We start from the raw sequence: 14,623 nt of genomic DNA, 5'->3' as shown, positions 1-14,623 counted from the left end.
TTGACTGCAAGCCTGAATCAGAGGACCCGTTTAAGTCACGCCCATATTCTTGACACACAGAACCTGTGAGATAATCCATATATATTGTTTTAAGGCATTCCATTTTGGGGTAATATATTGCATAGCAATAGATAACTAATACAGGACCTAAAATTAACTTGATAAGTTACTGATCAGGATTAATTTGAAGATAACCAAATCCATGTTAGCTAATGTAAGCAGAAAGAAATGGATTACAGCTTAAAGAAATCTCAGAATTGTTGGGAGGCTGAAGATAGATACTCTAGCCGAGCTTGCAGAAATTACTGAGAAGCACACTACAAAACTCGCCACCCCCAAGAGAGCTGTTGCTTCTGCCACCATCAGGAAGTGTCCAAATCAAGAAGCTACTATCATAGCAGTAGGCTCCAGAACCACACTATCTCTGCCGAGATTTGCTACATTAAAAATAGATGCCCACACCTTATCTTTTCTCCCATGTTAGTCAGTTTTGAATCAGTGTCTTAACTTTGCCCATGTGATGGATAAGACCTAAGCCATATATCTCATCCTAGTAACAATGGGAGTCCTTTCTCTCTCTCTCCCTCCCTCCCTCCCTCCCTCTCTCTTTCTTTCTTTCTCTTTCTCCTTTCTCTTTTTTTCTCTCTCTCTTTCCTTCTTTCCTTCCTGCTCTCCTTCCCGCCTTCACTTCTCCTTCTCTTTCTCCCTTCTTCTTCTTCTTCCTCCTTCTACACATCAAAAATATCTAGAGAATAAAATAAGACACTATGTAATTAAATGCTGTATTATAAGTATCAAACCCAACTTCTACAATATTTCTCAGAAGGAATTTCAAAAAAAATAATGTAATAGTCAGGAGCACAACATTTGGGGGTCAAATAAACTTTATAAAAATGCCAGCTTTGAAATTTACCAGCTACGTGATCTTGGACAAGTTCCTTAAATTCTTTAAGCCCAGTTTCTTCTCCTATAAAATGAGGAAACTGCTTGTTACTCTCATTCATTATTTGAGAATAAAAAGTGACAGTGCAATTAACATTATTAGCACAGTGGCAGGCACAAAGTAAATGATCAATAATGTGTTATGACTAAGAACATGATAGTGGTTTGTGGTTTAACAGTGCAAGTTCAGTGGAGAAGGTGAGATTTAAGCTGGGCTTGAAAAGGAAAAACTACAGTTAAAAATGGTGAAAGGAAGGTAAGACATTATCCCTGTACATTGTCCTAGCATCTTCCAGAAAAGGCCTTAAAAATCACTTAGAGCCAAGTGTCTTATAAATGGATAAATGGACACTGAAATGTGACATATCTTAGAATAGGTGCGTAATGAAGTCAAGGTAGGTGACTCCCAGGTTGGTATTCTAAACACTCAGCTGCATTTCTTACTTGCCTCTGAACTATTAAAATTGGGAGCTCTTTTGTTCTGTCTCCATATTAACGTCAACATTGACATAGCTATTAATAACATAGACACTAAATGAAGAAAATGAGACTAACAATGGCATCTCATAAGCTAGGTCTTCATCAAACTATGAACAAGAGGAGTCAGTGTCAAAACAGTGCATATAATCCTTTTCTTGATTTCTAGATTGTGAAATGACTCATAACAAGTTGACATATAAAACATAGATCACCTTCATTAAAAACACTGCACTTTTCTTTCATTTTTATTTTTTACCCATTATATCTACGATCACATACAGCTATTCTTCTGCCACCAATTCATATGTGAACACTTTCTGTTGGTTTTAATTAGTTTCCTCCCATAAATAGAAACTTATGTTAAAATAAAATATAATCAATAGATTGAGGTTAATTATGCCCTATTCTCTTTTTTATTTCCTAAGTTCATGATATAATTACTAATTGAATCTAATGAAAGCCATGGTTATCTCTTTATTCATGTTTTAAAGAAAAAGCTGTAAAGCAAAAAAGCCCATTCCCATTTTAATTTTCTCTTAAAACCTTTTGTCATCCCTACTGAATTTGGATTGAAATATTATAGATAAGGAAACATGGATTGTTTTTACTGGAAGAGATTTTCAAGTTCTTGTTCACTATTGATGTAGAGACAGTTCTAAGAGGGTTCTTGGAACTGGCCCAGTTTAGTAGCAGACCTGGGAAATCAAGCCAGGTTCTGCCAGTTCGGTGCTTTTCCACTGTAAAGATGGAAGTTGATATTTTTATCCATCTTATTTCCGATCACACTTCTTGCAAGTTTGTTTGGTTTGCTTTTGTTCCATTTGTGGCTATGAGGATTAAATAAAATAATGATATAAGTGGCAGGCAACATGAAATCTCAACATTAGTTGTCTTTCCCCTTTCTAAAACCTTGTGTAAATATAATTTCATAAGTCAGAACACATTTAAGGATACTTAAGAAAGTTCTAAAAAATGATAAAAATGAACTTATTTACAAAACAGAAACAAACTCACAGACTTAAAGAATGAACTTATGGTTACCAGGGGGGAAGGGTGGGAGGGAGGGGTAGATTGGGAATTTGGGATTGACATGTACACACTGCTATATTTAAAATAAAATGCCTTTCCTTTCCATGAAAAAAAAAAAAGGAAGTCTGGAAAAGAATCTTTTTGAAAAGGAAGAATCTTTTATAATGCAAATAACCATCCTTTAAGTAATCTATTTTGCCATCCTGGATATTTATAACACGGTGAGAGGAGTTGGTTAGTTCAGGATTGACAGAAAGCTCACTTGGCACACCAGTAGACGAATGGCAAAGTTCTATGCAATTTACCAGCTCTGTCCCTCATGGATTAGATACAGTACCCGTGCATTCTCCAGACGCTACAAGCTATAAGATCTGCCCTGAGATGATGAGCCTTGTTGGGATGCCATACACCACCTGCTTCTCTTGGGGAAATCAGAATTCATTAGCGTGTAGGGTTATTACTCTTTGACAGAAGCTGGGTGGGCTGGCAAGAAAGTCTACTTTTCCCATCACAATGAGCTGAGGTTGCTTCTGCTTCTTCTTCTTCATTGTATTCTCATGGGGGGATAAAATCTGTTTTCCCTGAGAACCATAATTTTATTACAGTAATATACTGGGGGGTCTCCAATGTGCAGTCTCTCATCTAAATTCAATGATTCCTGAAGTGCCCATTTTTAATTAAATGTGCCGTCATAAATTACTGGGCATTCTTTGATGATGATGATGGCATTCACAAAATGATTAGTGTCTTCAAAACACATCAATATACTGTCCAAATAATACTAATATATACACACTACTATGCATAAAATAGATAACCAACAAAGACATACTGTAAAGCACAGGGAACTATACTCAATATTTTGTAATAACCTATAAAGGAAAAGAATCTAAAAAAGATTCTTACATATATATTCTTTAGTTATATACATAACTAAATATAACTGAATCACTGTGCTGTTCACCTAAAACTAACACGACATTGTAAATCAACTATATTTCAATTAAAAAAAAGAATTATGTGCAAAAAATACTAAATTATTCTTATTAGTACTTTGATAAAAGTGTGCTTTCTGAGTTTTTTGTTTAGTAGTGGCATATAGTATTACATTTCTCTAGCCACTCTCTCTTCTGGCCAACAGTTCGTTTGTGGGATGTCTGATCTAGATGACAGGTAGATTTTGTATCTGTGTAGTCAAGTATTGAAGTAGCATTGTGTACTCATTAAGGCATCAGGCATAAAATCCCAGTTTTACCACTTACTAGTTATGTGACCTTAGGCAAGAATTTGACTGCTCTGTGCCTCAGTTTATTCATGTGTAAATTGAAGACACATAACTGTATAAACCTCACGGGATTGTTGGGAGGATTAAATGAATTACTCCATGTAAAGCATTTGGAAGTGTGCTTGATAATCCATAAGTGTTCTGCCATTATTATTTCGCAAATGTGTTAAATCAAGAAATTAGAAAAGCAATAAGATTTAAAAGTCTTGTCATTCTTAGTAACTGGCTTTAACCACCTGGGCTCAGACTAGCTATATTGACTAACATTTCTCTTTGTGGTGTGATCAATTCGATAATTTAGGAGACTTCTTCATGTGATTTTTCTCCACATGTTTGTAATCAGGTAGGATGGAGGAGGCAGGATGGAGGACCTCATGGGTGGCAGGACTCCTTCACATGGGTGATGGTTTGTTATCCAGCACACAAACTTCTTCCTTGTTTTGAGAACAGAGCTGAAAGCTGGGTATACATTTTTTCATCTCTCTGGTGGCTTTTCAGTGCACTGCAAAATTAGCCCACTTTATTAAATTTGAAGCATCGTAAGCATCCTCTTTCCAGATGTCTATTAGAATTTTTTTAAAGGGAAATTCTGTGAATTTCTCTTTCTTTTTTTGAACATCTGTGGGAACTTTATTGAAGCCCAAGAGGTTAAGAAATGTCCAGACATAAGCTCATTCAGTTTGGATGTGGCATTCTTGGAATCACGGTATTTTGATATTAGTTAAAATAATTTTAGTTATGCGAGTGAATTATCTTTATTCTTGCAAGAGAATGAGTTGAATAAAATAGAAACTGGGTTAGCTTATTTTAATAAGAAGTTATATGTATGTATACCAATATGTGTGTGTTTGTATTTATGTTCAATTCTTACCTCATTATCAGAATTCCATTAACTATTCCATTAACTATTAATGAATAATTAATCTAATGAGAAATAACATCTGTAAGTATCTTCAATGTGTTTGGAATCATGTAAGGATTTTATAAAGGCTAGCTCATTTAATCTTCAAAATTAGGAAAATCATGGAATCCAACAGGATCCTGAGAGCAGCGGTCATTGATGGTGGATATTTGAGAGAAGAACCACTTGTAATTCATTTTTGACTCTAAAAGAGTGTCTGGTACATAATAGATGCTCAATAAATGTTTGTTGCATGAACTATAAATCTATGAATGAGTGAATTATATGATTCTAAAGAATACATTAGAATGAAAAATATGACTAGCATTTAACCAAGGTAAAGCACTGCATGTATGACCCTAGACAAGTCAATTTACCATCTGGGACCTCAATTTATTCATTTGTAAATCAAAGGTCAGATCTCATCAGCTCTTCAGTCTTAAAAATTCACCATGGGATTTACACCAACATTTACTGTCAGTCATTATTCTCTGTGCAGAAATACCTTTCACATTTCCATTAGCTGGGCAACAACAACTCCTGACATATTCTTCACTTCATTTTTCCTTTTGACTTCGTGATTTGGAAGTAAGATTTAAAAACGAATAACACAAGAAACAGGCACATATTAGACTCAATCCCAAAGGACAGTCAACTGTAACCACCTCATGAGAATAGAAATATGGCAGTTGGTATCCAAAATTTCTCTATTCTTTTCAATGGCACCTTCTCTTTCTTCATTTCTAATTGTTTTTAAATTTTCCTTAATTTGACCTAGTTTCATAGTTATGTGAAAATGCTTTGCTCCTAGAGCCTACTCTCATCTACTTGAAAAATAACATAGGTTGGACATATTCTTTAGTTTCCACTGGCCCATTTACAATAATTTGTCTACATTTCATATTTTTTTATTTTCCTAAAAATTGCCAGGGGTAACAATTAAATTAAGCCACAAACTCCCTAGTGAATGAAAGGTAAGACTAATGATTAGTGCTTGACTTAAGGGATAATGAAGGCTAACAGGAGCAAGTTTTACCTGGTATTGACGGCAAGAGTCAAATTAATGGACTAGACAGAATGATTTCACTGACTCTGAAATGGTATTTTCCTTTTGTAGTTCAGAGTATCACGCACGCGCACACACACACACACACACAGAGACACACACACATAGATATAGTTCTAAAAATAAAGCTATGTATAGTCCTTCTTGACTTGCCCCTCCAGAAATAAAGAACCTAGGGTCTGAACTCCAAAGTACATGACAGTCTGCTTATGTAAGCAGACTGCTTGGTACAAGAAGTACTAAAAATTGCTTAACCAGTTCAGTAGTCATCTACAATTAAGCAACACCCAGGGAACAGAAGTCTTATTCTTATAAGTAGATGTTGCCCTTTTTGAGTAATCCCTTTCCTTCATCTAATCACACTTGAGACTGAATTTAGTGTGCTTGACTCTCCCTACCCTCTTGTAGGAAGAAGGTTACCTAAGGAGAACTACATTAACTCTTTCATCTTAATAAGGATTCAAAAGAAGTTTTAGCTCAAAATCTTTTTCAAAGTATTCGTTACAAGAAAACTCTTTAATAAAAGATCCCCAAACTTAAGCTGATTCATTACAAGCAAATATTGGATGACCGGGATTCCAGTAAAATAGAACAAAGTAGATAGTCCCTAGAGAATGTTGTGACAACGTATGTTCTAAAAATAACCAGTCTCCATCTATGGTCTTATGAAATTCTTTCAAGTCTTGGTCCAGATGTCTCTAAACCTCAGCTCAGAAGCTAATTGTGTCCCTTTCACTACAATCAGTAGCCACGCATATTTAACCAGTTTTGGTCCAACATCTGATTTTATTAACTTAGCTAAGGCTTCACCCAGCTGAAGCAAGAGGCTGTGCTTGAATAATATGCCCTCTGCCCCAATTCAAACACTTGGGGCTCAATTGCACACAAGTTTTGTGTCATCTGGAATTAAATCTCTTTGGTAGCAAGAAACAATGAATTATTGATATAATAAGTGGATTCAAAAAGTACTATGATTCAAATGATAACAAATGCAAAAGATATCTAATGTTTCCTGTCTTCCTTATTTCAAATCCACCTTCTGTACTGCTTAACGCCAGACCAGACACCTTTCCTCTTTATACTCAAAAGAGGTAGAATTATTTTGAAGAGTACAAGATTCACAATCCAAAGAAATTTATCTAAACTCACATAACAAATTAATGAGACTCATGACAATGGATTCTGATTATTGAGACATAACAGGCCCAAACTGCATAGATTATGGGAACATGGAGTTTGCTCCTTCCTAGCTACATTCCAAATATGTATGACAGGAAAATGCTACTACAAAGATGGGTAGCCATCCCCTTTCCTGATGACCCTCACAAAGCTTGTGTGTCCTCTGATTGTGGTGAAAAGGATACAGTTCGCTTCCGGACTCAGGTTTGGAGACTTCTAGACCAGACTTAAAAAGTTTCATAAAAAGACCATGGATAGAGATTGATTACTTTTAGGACCCCTGATGACAAAGCATAGAGAATCGAAGGAGTGATCAATCTAACCATTAAGTCCTCAAAGTCTGTTGATATCCCAATTCACCTCAGGGCTTGGTTCATGACTCCCACATTTTTACCTTCACCCCCAGATCTGTTCTATAAGACATTGTCTTCTGGGTGATCCACAGGCATCTTAACTTGGCAAAACTTGTTTCTCAAGTTGGGGACTGATTATTTCAGTATATGGGTTTTCAGTTCTACCCAACAACGTGAAATAGGTAATTCAAATTGTCTTTGAAGTTAAATCTTGATAAAAACACAATACGGGTTTGAGAAAGGTCCCCCTCAGTTACTATGTAGGGGAAAGCTTATCCTGAATTTTACAGTGCTCAGACTAATACTGTCAACTATTGGAATAATAAAACCAGCTTTGAGTAACATCTGCAAAAAAAATACTGACTCACTATGCTGTATACTTGAAACTAATGTAATATTGTAAGTCAATCATACTTTAATTAAAAAAAAAAAAAACACCTTTCCTTTTTCTGATTTTTGTTCACCACTCCTTCCAGCCTTTGCTTTTGTGTTTTTCTCACTACGTGGAATATTGGTCTCAATGTTCTTTACTACACAAATTCCTACCTCGCCAAACAAAACCCTTCAGAACATGGTCTGTTGCCTATCATATAGTAGGTGTTCAAAAAACACTGAACATCAAAAACATAAATGGTTTTTGAATGAAGGAGTGGATGAATGAGAAAGAGAGATTCTGAAGAGTTCTTAAAGGCACCTGGAAGCAGTTTAATCTCTTTGGAGGATGGTGAAAGATGTAGCAACATATTCTTCTGCCAGACGTATAAGGGATTTTACATAGCATCAGTGGCTCTGAAGAAAAAGGTCAGATGAATCACAGGTGTATTTCAACACATTTAGGGTATTGTGATAGGCTACTTCCCATCTTTCTTAAAGAAAGGTAATGTAATTAACATACTCTGGTATGTGTCTCTCCCCCTGGTCTTGGTGGGTTGAAGGGGGATATAAACTTGAGGCTACAAGGATTTAATTACAGGTTTTTGTTTAAAAGACTTGCTCACTAACTGTCATGGACTTACAATAAGGTAAACATTTATCAAAGTTACAAAGACAAAGAGAGTAAGAAGTAAAAACTAGAAGCAAGATTCTACTAAATAAATTACTAAAATACAGTCATTTTACTAGGAAAAGGCAAAATGAACTGCATTTGGATTATACTCAAAGATAAACTATACTTGAATTCTCTTTCTGATTTCTTGGGGGAGTATTATTTTATTTTACTTTTTATTTTATTTTACAGGAAGTTTCTCATTTTGAGAATGCAAAACCAAAAAGAAAGTAAGTCAAATTTACTTTGAAAACTTTATGTTCTCTTAGTTCTACAATGTTGAATGGAATATTTTAGTGGGTTTCCTGTCAAAGTGCTTTTTTAAAAATCGTCATGTACAAATCTAGGTATGCTTTACCCTGCTAACATTTATGTTTATGCTGATGCTTAGGAAACTTGTGTTGTGACATTCCTGTAGACAGGGATGTGAAAATTAAATTTTCAGAAGAAGAAACATGTGTCTAAACTAGGCTCAGATTAAAGTGGAAGCCTACTCGAAAACATGTTTCTATCGGTGAACTATTAATCTTCTGGAGTTCTTCTAATCCAAGTAAAAATGTGTTTGCAAAGAGATTTGGGTTATTTAGGTCAGGCTTGGCTTTATATTCAGCACATCAAGCTGCCAGAGGACGCGACACACACATGTTGCATAAGGTAATGGGATTTTTAACTAATAAGCAGGAAATACATAGCAGCAGGAAGTTGGTTTATGGGGAAATTTCCAGATTGGTTGCTGATGATACAGAAGAACGGCTTCCTTGCACTCTGGAATGGTCTGAGACAAAATTGTTAACATGTGAAATTCTTTCTGGATGTAGTCTTTTTCGACAGCTCTTGCCGCCCCTCATCCCCCAACTACTTCCTCCCACAAAACACTTTGTGCTTTCATAGTCTTTCCTTCCTTTCTTGCTCAAAGCTTTCTCCCAGTAAGGATACAAAATGCAGCCATAGTAAGTAGGTAATTTCATGATTAACAGCTTAGAGCACCTGCCAGGCAAGGGTAGTTGTATTTTTGTCATAGTTACCTACTTGAACTACATCAGTGACATTTTAAGCATGAATGGGAGTAAAGAGGGGGTTTTTTAGCAGGGTTCTTCTCAGTCTTAAAAATCGCCCCACCTAGGTAGCTGTTTATTCTATCCACGGATAAAGACCTCACTAATCCCAAATCAAATACTTAAACAAAATTACAGCCATTGACTGATGATTGATGCTTCTACAGATTAGATGATACCCAAACATGGAGGGACAGAAGGAGGATGATTGAGAGGAAAAGTACCTGATGCTGCCTGAATTAGGAATTTTCAAACATAAGCCAAATCAATTAACACGTTCCTCAGATCCCAACCAGTTAAAGTTGAAGACTTTCTTGAGTTCCTCAATTCTTTTGTCCATCACTCCCCTGAAGGGAATAACCTCTCCTGTCATTATGCACCTACTTCACTTTATAATATTATAAGTAGCTTTTTTGGGAACACTTGTTACTTCCCAAGAGTTGTCCTGAATAAGCATTTTGCATTAAAAAATTAAAACAAACCAAAATAAAATGGTTAAGAACAAAAGAAACATTATATATGTAGGTTTTTGCTTACAACCCTGAGCTTTAAAAAAGGTGAATAATGGAAAACACCCCAGCTATAACAAAATTATTTACATGTACACTATGTGTGTGTGTTCACCCAATGTGTAAATTGATTAACATAATCAAGTATCAATTTATAGTCAATCTTATTTCATCTCTACCCATCTGACTCCCCACTCCCACCCCCCTCACTGGGTTTTATTTAAAGCATATCTCAGACAATTTCATGTTCCAGTATATCATTAAGAAACAAGAATTGTTCTTTTTAAACATAACCACAACACCACAGCTGTACTAGAACAAAATAAGAAAAATAACCTAATATCACCAAGTATACAGTCAGTATTAAAATGTCTCTGATAGCCTCAAGTGCTTTTTTAACAGCAGCTCGTTTATTTGAATCACGATCCAAAGAAGATCCATGTGATGCATTTTGTTCATGTTTCTTAATTTATAGGTCTTTCTCCCCATTTATTTGCTGAAGAAACTGGATTATTCATTCTGAGGAATTTTCCATATTTCTGAATTTTACTGATTGCATCCTTATGTGTGTGTGTGTGTGTGTGTCTGTGTCTGTGTTTGTGTGTGTTTTAAACACGTGTTCTCTCTTCTGTTTCCTGTAAATTTTTAGTTAGATCTCCAGGCTTGATAAGATTCAAGTTTGATTATCTATCTATCTATATTTTAAAAGTAGGTCATCAGTGACTGTATATTTCCTGTTGCATTACATTGGAAGCTCATATATCTGGTTGTCTCTATTTTTACAACTGTGAAGTTGCTTAGTGGGTTCAGATGGTATCAGACTGATCCATCCAGCACTAAGTTGCCCATAGGCCTTTCAATTAAAAACTTTAACAGCAACTGGTAATTATTGCCCCGATTTATTGTTTTATTAGGGATTGTACAATAGCTATATTCAATTTGCAATGTTCTTTCTGTATTTATTGAATAGAATTATTTGAAAAAGAACTTTCCCATATGAACTATTTGATTATCTTGAGATGCATTCATGTCGAAATGGCCCACTCTTTTTTTTTTTTTTTTTTTTGGCAGGGGTAGGGGTGGTGAGATTTATGAAAGTTAGTTTCTTCATATTGCACAGAAATTTCCAGGCAAAGACTATACTTGTATTAACTGTACTTTGCCATCCACAGTCAGGAAAATTCAGGTCCATGTGTAGAACTTAGAATTTATTCCTGCTCTCCAAAACATTGCACACATGTCTAAGTGATCTAATTTCTGTTCACTTAAAATATAAATTATTAAATCTAGACTTAAATATTGGTTTCTTTTATTTTTCTAGGTCAATCCGGAGATCTATGTCTGAAAGCAAAGTATTTGGTTAGTAATTCATAAGATTACTCATGCAAATGATATGTTCTCTTTCTCTAAGAGTGATTTTCTGCTGCTAGTGCCATAAAGCAACAGAAAGTAATGGATGAAAGTCAAATTGATTTGTCTTTGAATTTTATAGAAGAAATTTAAAAAAAGAAATGTGACTCCATTCTAATTTTAAATGGCTAAGACAGACAAACCATCGATTTATTCAGAATAATTTCCTTTCATATTAAAAAAATAAGTCTTTTTGGCTTATTGGCTGACTATCTTCCAATTTCCCAACTTTAGCTTGGAAGGTCCATGGTCAAGATGATCTCTTAGATATCTTTTCATATCTAGGAATCTAGGAATGAATAAAAAAGAAATAAAAAATGGTTGAATTATAAAAGACTTTCCACAGCATTTCAAGCACCAGAGCTTTTCTTCAGTTTCTGTGGTTACAGTACCCATAGTAATAATAGGGGCAATTGGCTTGATTTGTATTTTAATTTTAAAGTAAATATCTAATTATTTTTAGAAAGTTAATGGAAGATATCTCTCTTTCCTTTACAGAATATAGAAAAATAGAATGTTTTATACTAATTATAAAACGTTTGTAGTGACAGAACAACTGGATTATTCAGTTAATAATTCATTTTTTATTCAGTTCATCAAACTTGTGGGTACCCTTTCTCCCCAGCAGCACCTAGAAGTTGGATGCTCAAACCCCCTTTTTCCTCTTTTCAAAACCAGCTTCCTGGGTAGGGTATGAAAAGCACATTCAGGCCAAAGTGATGATCATCCATGGATGCAACTACCAAGGGCATCTGCATTTTAATTGGGTCTGATATTCTTCCAGTGGCAACATCTACAGGGGCTGAGTCCTATCTCATTAGTCAAGGCCCTGTGGGCAGTAGTTGCTAAATATTTAGAATACTAGCCCTGATTTGAATAGTGCATGATCTGAAATAAAAGGAAGTAGTCACTCTTTTATTTTCCATTTATATATGCCCTTCTCATAGGATATTCAGTTTGTGCACATAAGACTCTAGATGTTTCCATGCTAAAATAATTCTTGGTGATCACCTGCCTTCTCTGTAGTCAAATATGAGAGCAAATACTGACTTTAAAAACAGCACAGCATGCTGAGTTTGTGTGATGCTTTTGTTGCGTTATTTAAAATTTGCTTTATCAATGGTGTGATACAGCATGTGGGATGATTAGTCTTCAGTAAACAGATTAGAAGGGATTCCAGTTCTTCATTCTGGTGCAGTTCACTTCTTTACAACATGTCTAGACCCTGCTCCAGGTGTTAGAAGGACAAGGTTGGGAAAATCATGGTTCTCCCAGTCAAGGATCTTAAGAGTTTCTTGAAACAACTCAGTGTTCTCTCTACACGCTTACTTAATCATTTTGTTAAAAACAGTGAAGAATGTGGAGGGTGGAGCTACTTTAATTGATGTATAAAAAATAAATGGTTATTAATTCAAGAAAAATACTCCAAAGAATAATGTAATCAAAAGCTCTCAAGAGGTATTTCAGTAGCAACCTTCTACCATCTATGCTTGAGTTCTTATGTAGTTTATGGAAATAAATGGGAGGCCACAGAACATCTGGGAGTGTCCATCAGGAACCAGAACTCCCCAGAATGGACCACAATGCTTTCTTCACATATTGCTTACCAAGTTACAACCGTGTGCTGAACTTGTTTTGATGTCAAATTTCTTACACAGATGTTACTGTGAATTCTTCTAACCAATCTTCTGCTTTGCTTTAGAGGGAAAAACTGTGAATGACACAACTTGGCAGGAACCCAGCAAGCCTGAGAATGATTCCCACATCACAAGACTCTGTCAGCTAAAAGGTAATTGCTAAATTTAGTTCAGCTGACTTCGCATTTTCCCAAAGCAGTTTAAAGGGCAGGTAAGAAAAATTTACATCTTTCTTCATTAAAATAAGCAGTGCATTGTGGTCTACTTAAAAAGGAAAAACTAATAGAATAGAATGTATATATTATTAATAGAATATATACGTGTGTGTGTAGATACACACAGACATGCAGAAAGGAAGTAGAATTTAATTAAGTTGCCTGTTGAAGCAAAGGATCAGTTGCAAAACTATTTGAAAGTCTTTAATGTCTAAAAGAATGCAAAAATATATTAACAGTTGTGATTTTTAGGTTTTCTTTAAGAATTTAAGAGAAATAAACTTGATCATTAATGAAAAATTATGTCATTTTATGAGTAAAAAAATCCCAAGAAAAGCAAATTAGCAGTCAGGTACAGGAAAATTTATTAATAATAAAAGACTTCATAATTAAAATTACTTAACTTTGGGAAGGTAATGAATAAAACAGAAAGTCCTAAGAGTTCAGAAAGATGAACAAGAACATAAAAAGTTGACCTGCTTGGTATTCACCCTCCAATGTTACTGGAACAAGAAATAATTGCTCATATTACTTATTGATTATTTAAGAGTTTCTGATTTTTAATTCTAAAAGATTTTTTAATATTTGAGGACAAAGGGAATTATAATGTATTTTTATAGTCAGGAATTTTTAATGGTTTGATTATACATTCTGTTCAGATTTTGCCTTTTGAGCTCCATGAAGGAGCTCATAGATTTACAAAGTAATTATTTATGAAAATAATCATTTTCCATTGAAATATATCAATTTTATCCAAAATTGAATAATGTTTTGGTAAATAGTTTTAACTTAATTTTTAAATATTTACAGATTTCTCCATTATAAATAAATAAACAGGTGAAACATTTTGGGATTATTTTAGATATTTTCTTTTAATTATAGGAAATGTTTTATTAATATTGTGTTTTGATTGGATTCTGTCTTCACCTCATGAACGCTAGCTGTATTCATTCACACCTCAGTTAATCAAACATTCATCCACCCATCCATTCATTCATCCATCTCTTTAATAAGCACGTGTTACTTTTAGATTATTGTACATTAATCTGTGAATAAAGAAGATATAACTATATTACAGATTATTTTTAGTCATAAATTTTGCCATAAACCTCTTGAAGTATTCTATTTTCTTTAACTTCCTTTTTGTAAAATGTTGTGGGTTTTGTTTTTGTTTTAAATTTAGCAGTAATAGGTAAGTAATTCTATTACAGCTACACTGACAAAGCAGCAAAAAATCTTGTCCTGACTTGAGGTGCTTCTGATTAGTGATCTTTTCATTGTCAGAGAACAAAAAAGAAAGCCTTTAAAGAAGACTTTTCAGCTTTGATATTTCTCAGATTCTTAAGCGCCTCTGTGTTCAGTCTGTGTGTGTGTGTGTGTGTGTGTGTGTGTGTGTGTGTGTGTGTGTGCACGTGTGCCTAAGAAGTTCAGCTGACATTTCAGCAGTACCAGCTGAGTCACAGGACATTTCTTAGGGATTAATGCTGTGCTAGAAAGAGTTGATGGCCTGAGACCAA

At 34.7% G+C, this 14,623-nt stretch overlaps 1 protein-coding gene across 1 annotated transcript in view; it reads left to right on the top strand.

The window, feature by feature from the left end:
• SAMSN1 (SAM domain, SH3 domain and nuclear localization signals 1) overlaps positions 1–14,623 on the top strand; it is a 127,904-nt gene that overhangs the window by 12,711 nt on the left and 100,570 nt on the right. The window contains 3 exon segments of the mRNA XM_057544862.1: positions 8,473–8,510; positions 11,166–11,203; positions 12,957–13,043. Of these exon segments, the coding sequence (XP_057400845.1) occupies positions 8,473–8,510; positions 11,166–11,203; positions 12,957–13,043 (163 nt within the window).

This window comes from Balaenoptera acutorostrata, chromosome 4 (assembly GCF_949987535.1).
Source record: "Balaenoptera acutorostrata chromosome 4, mBalAcu1.1, whole genome shotgun sequence".
Classification (NCBI taxonomy): Eukaryota; Metazoa; Chordata; class Mammalia; order Artiodactyla; family Balaenopteridae; genus Balaenoptera; species Balaenoptera acutorostrata.
Note: the sequence above shows the minus strand (reverse complement) of the source record. Positions and strands in the feature narration are given on the sequence as shown.